Source organism: Cylas formicarius, unplaced genomic scaffold, assembly GCF_029955315.1.
Source record: "Cylas formicarius isolate icCylForm1 unplaced genomic scaffold, icCylForm1.1 PGA_scaffold_6__28_contigs__length_40554024, whole genome shotgun sequence".
NCBI classification, from domain to species: domain Eukaryota; kingdom Metazoa; phylum Arthropoda; class Insecta; order Coleoptera; family Brentidae; genus Cylas; species Cylas formicarius.
In genome coordinates, this window is record NW_026844347.1 from 36,880,913 (window position 1) to 36,898,078 (window position 17,166).

A 17,166-nucleotide genomic window follows, 5' to 3' on the forward strand; every position below is an offset into this window, starting at 1 on the left:
AATTAGGGATAGCGATAAGGGCGCAGATTTTATAGTGGTAAGATGATTGGTGAATTTAAGTTTGTTAAGTTAATATAAAATTTGTTAAATTTTAACATTTTAAATTTAATCCATTTAAAATGAATATGTAATTTGAATTATGGTTCATTTCGATCAGTGGCGGTTCCTCCATAAGTGCACATGTGCACGTGCACCCCCAAATTTAATGCCCGCTCGGAAAAAAAATTATTTATGTAATTATATCCTACAATTCTCTTAATCCTATTTATAAAAAAAAACGATTCATCAAAATTCATAAAATTGAAATTAATACATAAAAAACTAGGAATTTCTTATCGGCCGTCACCGCGACCGCCGCGCCGGTATAAATCATTGTATAAACAAAACTCCAAACCCCCTTTGCCAGCAGCCGATTCCGCCGATCGTAAAATGCTTCGTTCACTGCTCATGGAACTAATAGATCTGATTGGTCAATCATCCGCCGCCCGCACTCTTTGTTTCCCGCGGCGGTCTACCGATCTAAGCTGGCCCGTGTGCACACGTAATGAGTGCACTTGTAGTTCGCGTTTGCAAATATAATAGCCGATGACGCGTGCGTGTTGAAAATTAGTATTCGAAAAATAGTTTTAAAACTCTGTTAAAATGACGGACAATTATAACGTGCAATATTTAAAGACAATTAAATTTTCTTCTCTTCCATTGGAAGAAAAAATTAAAATTAAAAGTGTTGGACGTCCCAAACCGAATGTGTTAATTATTAATACAACTAAATGCAAAAATCGAGAATATAAACGTACTTTTAAAATAGAAATGTATGAAAAAACTGACTGGTTGTGCGGGTGTGATGTGAGTAATAGTCTCTACTGTTTTCCATGCTTATTATTTTCAAGCGATCAGGCATCAGATCCATCAGAATGGACAAAATCCGGAGTAAAAGATTTAGTTCATTTATCCGAAAAAATTAAAAAACAACAGAATTCTAAATCACACTTATCTGCCAAATTAGGATTTAATTTATTGGGAAAACAAGATATTAGACAGCAATTAAATAGTGTCTATCGTTTAAGCATAGAAAAACATAATGTCCAAGTAAAAAATAATAGATATGTTTTATCAAAAATTATAAACTGTGTAAAATTTTGTGGTGCGTTTGAACTTGCCCTCCGCGGACATCGCGAAAAAGAAGATTCTGTAAACCCTGGTATATTTAGGGGACTCATTAATTTTTCTGCTGAACTCGATATAGCACTGAGGGATCATTTGCAGCAAGCCACCATATTTAAAGGAACATCAAAAGACATTCAGAACGATTTATTGGAATGTATGCTCTCTGTTTGTCAGGCACATATCAAAAAAGAAATTGCGGCATCAAAATTTGTATCTATTATGAGTGACGAAACCAGTGATATTTCAAATATTTTTCAAATGGTTATAGTTTTCCGTTATACATTACCGAATGGCAGCCCCGTTGAGAGATTTTGGACATTTGTAAAACCAAATGAACATGATGCTGTTGCCTTAGCTGGCTGCATAGAAGAAGCGTTAAATTATGTTTTAAAAAATCCGGATCAATTAATTTCCCAAAGTTATGATGGAGCAAGCGTCATGAGTGGCGCTCAAGGTGGTGTTCAAAAACTTATTAAAAATAAATTTAAATACGCTCATTACATCCACTGCTATGCACACCAGTTAAATTTAATAATGTCTCAGGCAACAAGCATAAATACAAATGCACGCATTTTTTTTGCCGAACTTAGTGACATTACTAATTTTTTTTCAAATTCACCACAAAGAGTTGCGATACTGGATGAAGTGGTTGGAAATAGAGTTCCAAGTGCATCTGCTACCAGGTGGAACTTCAAAATTAGAACTGTGAATACCGTATATGAAAACCGGAAGGCACTTATAGAGTGTATGGAAAAAATACAATCCACATCCAGACAATCCGATACAATCACGAAGGCAGGCGCACTTTTAAGATTATTGTATGATCCTAAGTTTATTTTTTGGTTATCCGTTTTTCATCGAATAATGCCTCACGTCAATATTTTATATTCACAACTGCAAAAAAGATCAACTGATTCGGTAACCGTAAAAAGATGTATTAATGAATTTGAAAAAAATATACAGAAAGAACGGGAGACAATTCACACCATAAAGGAAATTGAATTAGCAAACATGGATGAAAGTCAAACTAGAAAAAGAAGAAAGACAGAAGAGAGGCATTCTTATGTTTCTACGATTGTGCAAGCCAAGGAAGTATGTGATACTATACTTGCAGAAATCAAAAGAAGATATTCATTCACTGGCCATTTGGAAGTAGCGCACTTATTTTCAGTTGAAAATTTCGAGATATTTTCAACTAATTTTCCCACCAAACACTTAAATTCAGCAATTATGAATTTTTCTTTTCTGAACAAAGATAAATTGAAGACGGAACCGGAAATAATCTACAAAAGATCAGATTTTAGAGAAGTTTCAGGAGCAGTCCACCTACTTAAATTTTTAGTTGAAAATAATTTGCAAACAGATTTCTCAGAGACTTTTTCAGTACTACAAGCAATTGTTACGATGCCAATGACAACTGCAGAAGCGGAACGTTGTTTCTCCACATTAAAAAGAATTAAAACTTTTCTTAGAAGTACAATGGGTGAAAATAGGTTGACTGCCCTCGCAATGTTATCCATTGAGAAACAAATGATTCAAGAAATTCCAAATTTTAATGAATTAGTGATTGAAGAATTTATCTCGAAGAAGGACAGACGTATTGATTTTCAATTTAAAACGTGTTTGTGAAATACAAAATCTTTGATAAAAACTATTACTTATGTACATAAAAACATTTTTTTTTGCGAGGCCAAAGTTAGTACTCATCGGTGACAGCAGGGTAAGTTATTTATTATTATTTTTTTAATTGAGATATAGTTTTCTATTATTGATTGGCCTTTGAATAACGCAAAAAAATTTTTCGGCGTCGTCGCGTGGCCGCCAATTTTTTGATTTTACGTTGTGCAGCCCCTAAATATGGAACCACGCGTCGCCGCTGATTTCGATCATTGTCGAAAGAAAATGGCTCGACAGTACGTGGCTATCCGCCCCCAAATGCATTTTCACCTAAGAACACATCACGTGACACTTTTTTCGTTTGTAAAAAATCAACTCTAAAGAATATTCTAAGTGGAACATTTAAATAAATTTAAAATATTCTTAAAGGTATATTCAGAGCGCATACTTTAAAGACGTATATACGGAAAAGTATTTTAGCGGTATATACGCAATATATGTAGCGTATATTGTTGGTATGTGGGCTTATGGTTGCAAAAGAAACAATTAGCAAAAGTTCAAGTTCAACCCCTGGACACTGAAAGTAATATTGAAAAACTTATATCATGTTCGATCACAAAAATTAAAGTGACTTAAAACCAACGAATCAGTCAACTCTGTTTTTGATTACTTTGACAGATGTCTGTTTGGAAATAACATTTTTAGGTTGCCATATGCAGTGCGTATCATCTTGTTCATATGAGGTTCAAAATGAAGATTAGTATCGAAGTCTAGTGCCAAAATTTTACCAGTGTTGGGGCGTTTTAGTTCCTCACCTTGAATCTTTGTCACGGTTTTGTTTTAGCTTTCTAAATCTTCATTTATTATAAGTTGGTGAGTGGTTTATTGTGTGAAAGGTACAGCATCATCTGCGTAAATATGTATATAGCAAAATCGTAAAGATGTTATGTCACAAAATATAGATAGTGAATAAGAGAGGCCCAAGGATCGCACCTTGTGGAACACCACAGGTAATGGCACCGTGACTGAGTTCGTTGCGTAATAATTGCAAGTAACAACTCGTGGTTGAATCTATTAAAGGCTTTAGAATAATCAAGGGGTATTGCGAACTTCGCTTAGCTCTAATTATGTCATCTGTGACATTTAGTAATGCGATCGGACAACCAAACCTCTGTGTAAAAACCCGACTGATGCTCTCTAATATGATAATTCATTGTTATAATTATTAGTGACTTGTTAATACTGGTAGGTTACTAATTGGTGTCAGGTCACATAAATTTGAGATTTCGGACTTTTTAATCAGTGGAATAACTTTGAAATTGAAGAGAATTCTAGGACAGCCCAAATGGACCATATTTAATGAACTTCTCGCGATGCAAAGTCTTTATAATAATAATAATAAGCGTTTATTATTATTATTATAACGTGTTGTGAAAATAATGATCTAGAAATAATAAATATAATAAAAATTATACCAATAATCTATACATTCATTGTTGTACTAAAAATTCAGTTCAAATCACTGCGTTTTTTTCTTAATACATGGCCAACAAGGGAAGAACCAGATATTGTTCAAGCCTAGTGTATATCATATGTCACAGAAGGAAATGGCGAGGATAAACGGAATTAAAGTATGACTTCCAAATAGATATCTTCTGTACATTTGCTTAAATGTTTTTATTGACATGTAGTAACACTGACGTCAGGTTAAGCTGCAGCAGATAATCAGAAGCAGATTTTTTGCTTCTATAATTTTAGTAACAGGAAATGAATAACAAATCTCAGAGTATCGACCGCACAAAATTAGAAGAATAAATAGTATATAGCAAGAGACTCAAAATACTACCCTGCGGTACACCCAGTCGAACAAAGAGCGGTGCAGAATACTGTTTGAACTCCATCGGACAAGAAACAACTTAGTTGTTAGATTTTTGTCAAATCCGATATAGTGCAGATTTAGGATTCATCGTATCGAACGCTTTGGTAAAGTCCAACACTAACAGTGCACTGACCTCGTGATCATCAATTGCTACAAGTATGTCGTCGGTAATATCAGCTAGAGCAGTTTAACAGCTATTTCTAACAAAAACTTTTCAACATTCCCTTCATCAGCTGTGTACAATAGACCTTCAAAATCTGTTTTACAATTATTTTGAGCAGTTTATTCGAGGAAGAACTTCGAACTGCCTCTGAGAAACAAGGGAAAATCAAACTACGAGCTCATTTTCGACATTTTAATTTAATTTAAAATATATTTCGTAGCGTGTTCAGCATCGTCATCCAAAAAGCTGCAACATATACATGAAACATGATTACGTTGATATACTAGACATTGTTTCTTAATGCGAGCGAGTAACAAAATCTAAATTTCCAAACATGGCGGACAACTTACACGTTATGTCGTAAAGTTCAGATGAAGTGCAACGATCACATTAAAAGATGAGTTTGGAAATAAAAGTCATAAAAATAATTAAACACATTATAATTATTCTATTAAGTCATTAATAATTTATATAGAAGTAATAAATAGTATTATTAAAAAAACAATTACTATTTACAATAGAATTTCATTTGTACATTTTCATGTTCCGTAGTAGTCAGATGAGAGAGAAATAATGGTCTCTAAAGTGTTTTGTAGCTTGTTATAAGGTTCTCACATTTTTTCTTCTATTATTGTCACATGTTCGACGCACTCACTCCATTGTTTAAAATCAACTGGCTTTCTTCCCTCTTGTTTCAAAGTTGTTCACTTTAGAAAAGGTGTGATTCTATAAATAATGCTTCCTTTTAAAGGCATTTTGTCGAGAACAGATTTCGTACAAATTTCCACTTTGCAGAATATTTCTGAAAGTGCTATTAGTAAGCCAATGAATGATGTAATTTTTGTAATTTTTTTCTAAGAGTAGTCTTCAAAACCATCAGTATTCATGTCTTCGTGATACTCTCCAATTCGTTTTGATTGAAAACGAACACTGAAATATTCATTTTTGCTACCGATGTGAGTCCGGACAACAAATATTCTTGTTTTCGTCTTTCTCTATTAAAAATGATTTTGTTTTGAGTTTTTTCGTAATATAAACTAAGGTTTTCCACGATATCGTCCACACAAATCGTCCTTTTTCATTTCAGACATTATTTTGTCTAAGGTAAGTATTTATTTAAAATTATTATTCTGATGGCAGTGTTTTCATCCCTATTTATTACAATTTCTTTTCTTCCCATACTTTTCTTTGGTGACCTGATGGCATTGCGTTTATCCTCATGCCCAAGTTGATATATAGGTTAAACTCCAGTTATATTTATTTATTTTTGCAACTCTGATGGTTGAGTTTTAGCGGGCTTTGAACACATTGACAATAATAATTTGCTCATATTCAGAGAGAGCAGTTTTACTACTACATTTCTCAGCAACAAATTCAGAAACACGAACAACTGTCGGCAATGCCTGTAATTTTAATTTTAAACTACATGACCCTCTACCTACCACTCTCACGACCCTTGACAATGATCATACGCCTATGGAATACGGGCTTTATAACTCTCTCGCATTAAGAAACAGAGTATATAATAAATTAGTGCGGTAAACGTACGTTTATTTGCAGTTTGGTCCTCCGGCTTTTTTTGCAAATTTGATCTCGCCAGGTTCGTGATATCGTTCGATACCGGGGGCGCAAATAAATCGTTTGTGGAGAGGATCAAGTCCGCCAATAAATTCTGCAAAAATCAAAGATTAGATTTGAGTAAACATATACCTATACAGTACCCCTGAAAGTTAATTTAGTAGCGGCACAAAAAGGAAACATCGAAAATAAACGTAAATAAACAACAACTACAAGTTAGGTTATAATGTTGACCTTCTTCCTCGGATCGTAGAAAACCAAAATTGCTGAGCTTACCCCGCGTCTAATCGAGTCCACCAGGTCCGCCCCGTAGATAGGCAGTCCCTTTGTGCCGGCGTTCAACATGGCGAACACGCTACCCGCGGCCGGGAATTCCTTGCGCTGCGCCGGCGTCAACGACACCCTCGAAGTGGTGACGAAGAGGACGTCGAGGTTCGGACCACCCCACGCCACGGACGTCACGTCGCGGGACGGAATCGGAACGACCTTAATCACAGATATGTGGTCTATGGTCCCAGGTTTACACCACAGACTAAATGTGGGTTAGGCGAACGGATTTGCAGAAATATGATCACAAACGGTGAACTGCTGAATTTTGCGAAGCAAATTGCATTTACGCCACACACAGACACGATGCAATTTCTACATGTATTTTTTTTATAAAATACTAGCAAATTGCAGAAAATTTGGCAGGTAAAATTAGGAGCTATCTTCTTCCCGAATTTGTGCGTGTAAGTAGGCGCAAAACGTTTTTCGTAGACTTAAAAATAATTCTTAAAAGTGTAACTTTAAGAGTTACTAGATATCCCATAAGAAAAGGCTTTGTGAAAAAACAATAATACTCCTGAAAAAATACACACTCCCATTTTCAGGTCAACAAACTTTTTTAAAGTTGAGAGACCTGAATATTTTGAATTTCTAACGAAATTAATTTTCATGTGGTTCTTTCCAAAGTTTTTTAAAAATTGGATTATTCCGAATTTTATTTTATACCAATATTTTAAAAAAATATTATTTAATTGATCAAACAAGAACACTCCATTCACCCACTTATATAACTGAGCAAGAGAAAGACAACGATAACCATTTCTAGCCGCCTTTTTTTCGGCATAGGCCTCTATAATTCTAGTAGCTATATGTAGAGACCTGACTTCCCTAAATATTTTTAAAATACGAAAAGCTGCAACGTTTCGTACCTGTAACAGTTGACCGTTTTTCGGGTTAGCTTTGATCACAGCCCCTCCTCCGTACAAGGCTATCCACAGGTTGTCATCGGCATCGATCGTCATGCCGTCTGGATTGCCGGTGAGCGTCGGGAATCTGCTCACGTCGATAGCGACTCTCCCGTTGGAAATGTCGCCCTTTTCTGCATCGAAATCGTACTCGATCACCTAACCGTTGCAATATATTTAAGCTACCAATGGAGATAATCGAACGCAGAGAAGAAGAACTGGGTGGAAACCATAGAATTAACAATCCTTGAGGACGTCTTAGATAGTGTCCAAATAAACTCACGGAAAAACTGTGCTTTTTACTATTTTATTATTAAAACAAACTGAAATCATATTAACAGAAACGTGGCAGAGATGTCGGCTGTCAAAAAAGTCAGTAGTGCCAACTAATTCTTCACAGCTACAAACTAAAATTTGAAATTTAGAAACAGTTCTAAAAACCTGGCTATTGCGCAAGCTATCTATCTTTAACAAAACTTGATAGAATTTATAGTTACTCACGAAAAAGAGTGAATGAAAGATTCAAATTTTAAATCGCTGATGGAAAGCCAGGGACGGAAGACAAAACAGAAGTGACCGGGGCGTGTAAAATCCAGCTGACCGGGATATTACGACCAGTTGCGAATGTAATAAATAAATACTGAAAACTAACCTAACTCTGTCAACTAAGCATAGAAACGTGATTTATAGATCTGCATGGTCACGTAGATCTGCATGGTCTCGTCGTGAAAGTCACAGAGCATAGAAAAAGATTCCGTATTCAGTGGTGGTGGAAGAAAATCTCTTTTTATCGGAATTTTTCTTACCTGTCGGGTGGGAGTGTCGATGTAATACATTTTATCGTTGGCTTTGGTCCAAGCGATGCCGTTGCTTATGTTGACCGGTGCGACCTTGACGCTGGGACTGATGAGTGTGTCTTTCGTGACGCGGTACAACACACCTTCGTTGGGCGTCAGTGTACCCTTCGAGACGTCTTCGAAACCCATCGTGCCTGACAACGTTATATATAAAATCGTACCGCCGCCGGGCAAATATGTTTTTTTTTGCCCTTACCGATCCATAGGCGCCCCATTTTGTCGGCTTTGCCGTCGTTGAATCGACTGGTAGGGAATTGCTGGGACACTGTGGTGAGCACCTTTAACATGCAATGGATTGGGCTTATGGTCGACTTTTTCACGTAAAATGTTTAGTTTGACCACAGAAAATAATATTTAGACGATCTTTTACTCTACTATTATGTAAAAAAAAACAAGTAGCCTGATACTCAAATTTCACTTTAAAGCAAAGTATAATCTGTCATATCAAGAAATTAAAAGTTCATAAAGATAAAGATAAAGATAGCTTTATTTCCATAAGACTTGAGTTAGAAATGTTGGATATTGTCAGTATAATGCGAATATAAAAATATAAAATTATCTTAGTATAATTACAATATAATAACAAATATATAAACAATAACAAAGAACGAATACGTATTAAAAGATATCACAAAAAAAAACCTTAATATTGTAATGGGCGAGGCGTAGCAATTTGTTTTTCAGAGTGCATTTGAATTTTGTTTGATTAGCTATCTCCTTCAGTTTAATGGGCAATTTATTATACATTTTTACGTTCAAAACAAAATGCGTTTCTGCATCCTAAAGACTTGCTCTGCATGTGGTGAACCTCGCCAACAAATCAATCAATAAACGTTGTAAAATGATGTTTTTTAATCTTAGTTTTATTTATTATTTATTTTGTCCTTGGTCAATTTCCCTGTGTTTGTGTTATTTTTCTTTCAGTAATTTTTTTCTTCCCTTTTTTTAATTATGAGTTTGTCTATTTTATTTTGTAGTAATGTATTTATTTTTTAACCGATAGAGACCATTTATTATTACTCTATTTTTATAAATTATCTCAATTCGGAATTATAATTTAAGTATCCAAACTGACCACCGTATGTTTAAAACACCCAAATCATTATTTCATTATAAGTATATCAGACAAAATAAAGTAATAAAAAAATATAACAGTCGTCTTTCTAAAAATCTAAAATGCAAAATTTTTGGGAAATTGAACTGAGGTGGCTTTTACTTGATGAAAATCCATTTATCAAAATAAATAAGAACTAAAAGTTCAGATTTTCACGAAATTATATATTATGACATGACAATTGTTTCGACAACACCGTGTCTTTATCAAATGTAATATCTACAAACTACCTGCTACTATATATACCGAAAAATGACCATAAAACCTTAATTAATGTTGTTGCGAGAATTTAAGTTCAGTAAAGGAGAGGTATTTAAATCTAATTGATCGTTAAGTAATACATTTGAATGTCTCATTTTGTTAATCTCCATGGCTTCCAATAAATTTAATTTTTTACTTTTTGTGGTTGTATGTAAAATATCAAAACTGTCGTCAAAAATGTGTTTTTCTGTGTTTAAGTGTGTAGCATAATTAGAATCTAGACTATTGTTTTTAAACGCTCTTATATACCTGTTTGTCCAATATAAATTTTAGGACATTTTAACCTGTAAACACCTGATTTTTGAGATTTTAGACATTTCGATTTATTGTTTTTTAAACATTTTCCTATTGTGTTTTTAGTTCTGAAAGATATTTTTAAATCACATTTTGACAAATGTTTTGAAACTTTTTCGCTAGGTTCTCCTAAGTATGTAATTGTTTTAAACTGTTCGTGTTCTGTATTTGGTTTCTATATTTTCATAACTATAAATATAATTATATCTTCAAAAAGGTATGTTATTTTTTATTTTCATAATAATTGGTTTTTTGTCAACCTGTATTAGTGATGAACGAAATTACTCAGACAACTTGTCAATGAAAACAGGGATAAAAATCATAAATGCGATCAGTAATGTGCCAACGCCGTCTTTGTTCTTCAATATCTAATAATGGTATTGGCCCAATACTATTCGGTAACGACAAAGCCTTTTGCGTCAAGGTGGGTTTCACTTCAGTTCATTGAAAAATAAGCATGATTAACCAAAAACTATTTTATAAACACTAGATATTGTAACAAATTGTAATACAGGATAAAATATTTCATGTTGTTAAGAATCAAAATTCACTATTATCAATTTACCGACTCAGTCTCAGTGTATTTCTGAGCCCGGTGATATATATTTTCATATATATTCTTTTCCGAATCGCTTGTTAATTTGTTTTCTTAACCCATTTTGTCCCAGTGGTGCGTTAATGCACCACCTATTCTATGATTTTTTGTCACATCCAGCAAATATTTTTGCACATCCATTTAGAAATTTTATTATCATCACTACTAAAGGACATATAACCGTAGAAATCGCTAATTTATGTGTAAAGGAAAGATATGATTTCAAAAGTTAACAAAAGCGGTACATGAATTTGTATGATATTTTCAAGTAAATCCAAAATTGTAAAAAAATATTTTGGATTTGTATTGCCATTTTTGTTAAGTCTATAGCATGTAGATTACATCGCAGAAAACATACATTGAGAATATTATATTCAATATGCTTTATTTTTTGAAAATATTTACTGGCGCGTGAATGCACCACTGGTTTTATCTGTGAAACAAAACTTTGTTATTGCAAGTCTAGACAAGTTAGCGCATGTAGAATAAAGATCCACCAATTAGCGTGTTCTTTAGCATTAGTTTGTGTCTTGTGCATTGAACGTTATAGTTCGTAAAATATGCCATTTCCGAGGTATTTGACTTAAAAGGAATTAGAGGCGGCTATGGAGGAGATCGTGATAGATGAGGACAATAACAATGAAAGTCGTAAGTTTTATTTGGATTTACGTATACTTATGCATTATAAATTTATGCTAAAAATAACGTGAAAAAATGTTTATAGAACATATTGACGCGGTCTATATTTCACCCGACTTGGATACCTTGACTGACGAAGAAGATATGAACGATGACAGAGTTTGGGGAGCCAACTGATATAGTTGGAACTGTCGAGTTACATACACCGAATGATACAGTTGTCCTTCAACAGTTCTGGAATTCATCAACTACTGAACCTGAAGGGGACTCATCAGATGATGAAACTCTGGAATTCAAAAGAAGACGTTTGCTTTCTGCAAACGACAGGCTTGCTTCTACTGTCGAATAGAAGAAAGGTCAGATTGAGTACACTTACATACCTATATCCGATGTAAGGAACTAAAAAATGATGACGAAGTGATTGATGAAACAATTACTCAAAGAAATCTTGCACCTGCCATAGATAAAGTGCGTTATGATAATCAAGATCACCTCATGATTGTTCATGCTAATAATACATATTTCATGCCTTGTAAAATATCACCAAAAATGAAACCGGGTGTTACCAGTGGTGCGCTCACGCACCATAAAATATTATGCGTTGATTCTTTTAGTTGTTTTCTGTCGAATTTGAACTTTCTTTTGTATATTTATGTATAAATTATATGTTACATCTTATGTGCCCTAAAACATTATTTACTGTTTTTTCCCAGTGGTTCGTTTAAGTATTTTTTGTATGTTTCGAGTTTTTATTTTTTTTTCTGACACATGTGCAACAAAATAAATAATTTCACACAAGTATTTTTTTACTTTTTTTATGCATGGGATAATATGGGTTAATAGTTGTCTAACCGTACTTAGTGGGTCTATGTTGATCGCCACACTTCCCATGAATACATTGCTTCCTCGGACGTTCCTCAAGGCTCAATATTCTTCTTTAAATAAATAGGTAAATTATTAAAAATCAAAATTCCAAATTGGGACCCAAACCGATTCCGCATGGGAAAAATTGAGAAATATCCAATGTGCTCTTCGACGGCAAGTATAAATAGCGTATTCGCGAGGGGACGACCTGTATATAACGTTAACGGGTTCGACATTTGTTTACCCGTTGGTTTCCGAGTTCCTTCTCGCCGTCCCACTCCAGCGCCACCAATGTCCGATTCACCCCAACTATCAGCAGGTTCTCGTTGTTCTTGGAGGGTATCACGGGGCTCACTTGGCCGTTGAGTGTGATCGAGCTGACCGATCGCGTGAAAAAATTGTAACTGAGCACCCGTCCGCTGTGGATGTCCACGTAGTACAGGACGTTCTTCCTGCCGTCCCATGCTGGGCCTTCGGCGTGGTCCACGGGGGGAGTCAGTTGGTACACACCCGGAGTGTTGAAATTCGGTGCCTCTTTTAATTTGTATGGTTTCGGTTGTTCGGTTGACGTGGGTGCACCAGTTTGCTGCCCCCTGTATAAATTTTGTAGCTTAAAGCAGAGAGCTTACGAAATAATGAGCCGTATATAGTGTTGGCGACTATTGTGGTATTGTTTTTCTTTAACCTATTTTGCTTGTTAACTTACAACATTACACGCTACTTACGGCGAAATTAGGAACTAAACAAAGGGTTGTTTTTATTTCATTGTACTTGAAATGTCACGCTCTGTGTATTTTTGTTTGACTAGTTTCTTTCTTGTTTATCTTAAAAACATCCAATGCATCGACATTCTGCCTGGGACCTCATCGGAGGGTTGATCTCACACCCAAGAATCGTAAACCTAATAAGGATTGCCCAATCCCATAAGACATACGTTCGAAAAAATCATCGATCGCACGTGGTCGCTTGTGACGTAAGCGAAGTCCTCTATATATATATATATATATATATATATATATATATATATATATATATATATATATATATATATATATATATATATATATATATATATATATATATATATATATATATATATATATATATATATATATATATATATATATATATATATATATATATATATATATATATATATATATATATATATATATATATATATATATATATATATATATATATAGGTAAAGGTAAGAAATACATTTCTTTTACCTTTTTCAGTGGGATAAGTAACATCAAAAAATAGTTAGGTGAGGTGTGCCATGTATGGGTGCAATAACAACTATTTTAATATTTAATTAATATATGTATTTCAATATAATACATATAAGCCAAACTTGATTGCAATAGTATTATTTTTACCCTACCCTACGCTACTTCCCAATAATTATTAAATAAGTACTAAAACGATTTAATGTTGACATTAAATGGAAATAACGAGTGATTATCCAAACAAAATGCTATATTATCTACTCAAAATACTCAAAATCTATCAAAACCCGGGTCAGTTTCAAATGATTTCCATGCATTTACATAGTAAACGGGCCAATACAGGACTTAGGCCTATTAATTTACGATTCTTGGTTCACGTCAAGTCCCCCCGCATCACAAAACTTCTCTTAAATAAGAAAAGAAACCCTAACCTTTTAATGTAATGTAAAAAAAAAAATAGGCTATAACCCGTTATGTGAGGTAATTGTGAAATTTCATAAGAGGTGCATAAAGTTCTTAATAATCATGGACTGTAAATTCAGTAAAAGTGATAAACCTGATCATGACATCTTCGTACTGAATACTAAAGGAAATGATACGCGCATGTCCCCAATATTTCACACACTAACCTGCAATTGGCGCAATTTTCATTCTAATCACCAAACTTTACAAACTGCACAACCGAATTGAAAACTATGGAATTCGCGAACTGTCAGCGGCCATGTTAATTGCTGAACGCAGGATTTTATTGGTTAAAAGTAACCGACATAGTTTTCTCGCCATTTATTTATAACAACCATATAGCTATTACATAATATAGTGGCCCTACGGCATTGATATTTCCATAGAAAAGGGAATGATTTGCCGGACATGAATCTACATTTTACCCACTAACTTGCACTTTGCACTATTTTCTTTTTAAGCAGCCATTTCCACAAACTTAACTAGTTTTCCCAGAACATTTAATGAGATTTAGGCACTTTTTTTAAAAAAATACTGCCGTAAAAATGCCGCATACAAACTTATTGGTAATCCGTCAGCGGCCCTTTTGGTTGTTGCATGCCTCAAGGTCATTGGTTAAAAGCGAGGTTTTAGATCTCGCGCAAGAGTATTTTTAATAGACCTAAAAAAATTGTATAGTTGCTTTATAAGTTCCTCTATTATCGGCATAAGCAGGGCCTCTATATTTCTATTATATATATGATAACAACATTTCGCAATCATAATAAAAAAAACAGTTCAGCACCTTGAATACATGGAGAATATATTCATTTGCTATGCGACATCTTGTATACTTCGAACTAGAAGTTTAGAAAAACAATTTTCAACAACAAATCGATTTGGCAACAACGCATATGGTACCAACTAAGGGATGTAAATTTCAATTTAAGGTACGCGCACACAATATTTTTTATGACCTGTATTAAATATTCCTCAACATCGAATTATATTTTAACCCTCTGCCAAAATAAAAAAAATATTACTTACTAGACTGAAACTTTATCTCATTTTTTCGAAAACGTTACAAATATTTTACAAATTTACAAATATTTTTATTTGAAATTTTAGGACTCCTATTTATAACGGGGTATGGTTAGCCGAAAAAAAAAACTAGCCATTTTCGAGCGTTTCTAAAAAACAACGCCACCTTGACCTCAAAAATTTTGCAAAAGTTCTGTCGCCACATTTTTTAGAAATTCGCAACGTTTTTTTCTTTTTCGTTCTCGCTCGCCCGGATTATACACGGCTTCGACGTCCCCGTAGTCGCTGAAAATGATTTCGCCATAATTTTAATAATTAATCATTGCATATCCCCCTTTAGTGTTACGAATTCGAACAAGCAATAACCGAACCAAGGTATAGGTACGTGCATACTAAAAATGCATATTTTCTTCAACTAAGCCTAACCTGAACCCTTTGAAAATCTCTTGCTTGTGAAACGTCAACTGAGATTCTACAATTCGACATAGGCGGCGATATACGGTCACCGACTACTTGATGTAAGAAAAAAACGCAATTCCATCCGCTTTTAAAGCTATTTTTAATCAGATTTTCCCCGAATCTCCCTATATAAGTGCATCTACTTCAGTGCAGCGTGTGCTTTCGAGCCACCTTTACTTATAAACCCACGAAATTTTAATTCTGATTTGGAACAAACCACAGATATTTCAACTCACCGGCCAAGATGTGGCAACAATCCGCAAGTCACCAACAATACAACACAGTACATCTTGTGTTCTGTTACCGAATGGATATAGGCTCACAATATAAGAGCAGATTAAAGACGCACGAAGCCAGGCAATACGCAAAATGAAGTGAAAACAGTGCGGACTGAACCGTTTTGTAACATGGACTTAAATAAACGTTGCATTTTATTATTTCTAAAGTGGCTATAATTTTAACGGTCGGTTGGTTATACCCAGTTTTTGTTGCGTAAGAAAAAAACGTAAGGTAGTCCACAACGCGAATTATTAAAAGAAATGATGGCATGGCGAATAGTGATCCCGCCCACAACGTCTATAGGAAGTTAGACGCTACTTCCTTGTCAAACGTGACTGATGAAATTATTGTGATCGCCACGCAGTTCTTTTGAAATATTGCGTTTGGTTGCGTTCCCCTTTTCGTGTTCCATTTTCTAAAGTTTATTTTTTACCAAAATACGTAATTAGTTCATGTATGGCATATTTCTAGTATGTTAAATCGTCATTAGAAACGTATCTGCTCTATGAACACTTTTAGTGGCACCCTCGTAGAGAATAACTTAATGACCAACAATAATTGATTTAAAAGTATTGGGACAAGTCCGTTTTTATCGCACCGCCTGCAGTTGATCATATAAAAACGTATCGAATCGAAATTTGGTGCGTTAAATGCCGACAGACAATTTTAAAAATTAATTAAGTTAATTAATCATTGTATTGATGACGCCGTCGATAAGTCAGATAGCCAACCCCTAATTATTTATGGCACTAATCTTGGTTAGTTTAATATTATTGTTCTTTGCATGCAGTATGTATATCGTGACAAGTTCAAACCGGAATGTAATTTACAGTTCATATTAGGTCATTGGTCCAAATTGAAATTTTGTTGATAAACGATCCATCTTTGAGATCACTGGATAAATGCAAATTTCCGAACGCGCCTTTCACAGCGAGTTTCCGAACGCGAAAACCGAGCGAAATGCAACAGGAACTTTTGGTATCTTTCGTTACCAACAATGTTCCTAAAATAATGGCAGCTGTTTGTGATTGAACCGAGAGAAAGTCGAAATTAGCGTTTTTTTTCAACGGTCCGTAATTTATTTCCGAAAAATTCACTCACATTTAAAAATTACGACCAGTGTGGCGGATCCTTGAGAGTTTACGACGCGAAGAGTGACCGTGGAAGCGACCAGCCTAGGTGTTTGTGCTATCTGTTTAAAGGTGTCAAGTACTTCTAAATTTAATTACATCCAATTTGAGGAGGAAAACTTCCGACCAGCTGTGCGATACTTTTTAAGTGTCAAGGGACCGGTAAACCGCCGTCGAATTTGCGTCCACCGTTTTCGCAATATCGATGTTGGGCTAGACAAATTTTCGATGACTAAGTAATTTTTAAAAATTATGCGCTTTGGAACGTCTGCCACAACACCTGCGAGTCTTACACAAATATGTACGAAATTGGTTAACGATAC

General features: G+C 34.5%; 2 protein-coding genes across 4 annotated transcripts; one reads left to right on the forward strand and one right to left on the reverse strand.

Annotated features, from left to right (window-relative positions):
- Positions 1-33: 33 nt before the first annotated feature.
- Positions 34-6,525, forward strand: LOC132702886 (zinc finger MYM-type protein 1-like). The gene is made up of 2 exons (XM_060671738.1): positions 34-3,657; positions 6,387-6,525. The coding sequence occupies exon 1, from the start codon at positions 643-645 to the stop codon at positions 2,794-2,796; it is 2,154 nt and encodes a 717-aa protein (XP_060527721.1). The 5' UTR covers positions 34-642; the 3' UTR covers positions 2,797-3,657; positions 6,387-6,525.
- LOC132702889 (regucalcin-like) lies at positions 3,671-16,923 on the reverse strand. 3 transcript variants are annotated; one of them, XM_060671744.1, is made up of 8 exons: positions 15,671-15,852; positions 12,505-12,853; positions 8,690-8,771; positions 8,443-8,627; positions 7,601-7,795; positions 6,681-6,890; positions 6,375-6,498; positions 3,671-5,072 (listed from the first exon to the last, which is right to left on the reverse strand). In XM_060671744.1, the coding sequence occupies exons 1-8, from the start codon at positions 15,721-15,723 to the stop codon at positions 5,029-5,031; spliced, it is 1,242 nt and encodes a 413-aa protein (XP_060527727.1). In that variant the 5' UTR covers positions 15,724-15,852; the 3' UTR covers positions 3,671-5,028. The 3 variants fall into 3 exon arrangements, with proteins under 3 accessions (XP_060527727.1, XP_060527728.1, XP_060527726.1); XM_060671745.1 differs by lacking the exons at positions 3,671-5,072; positions 15,671-15,852 and adding an exon at positions 16,815-16,923 and having other exon boundaries at positions 5,091-6,498; XM_060671743.1 differs by lacking the exon at positions 3,671-5,072 and having other exon boundaries at positions 5,092-6,498.
- Positions 16,924-17,166: the final 243 nt, after the last annotated feature.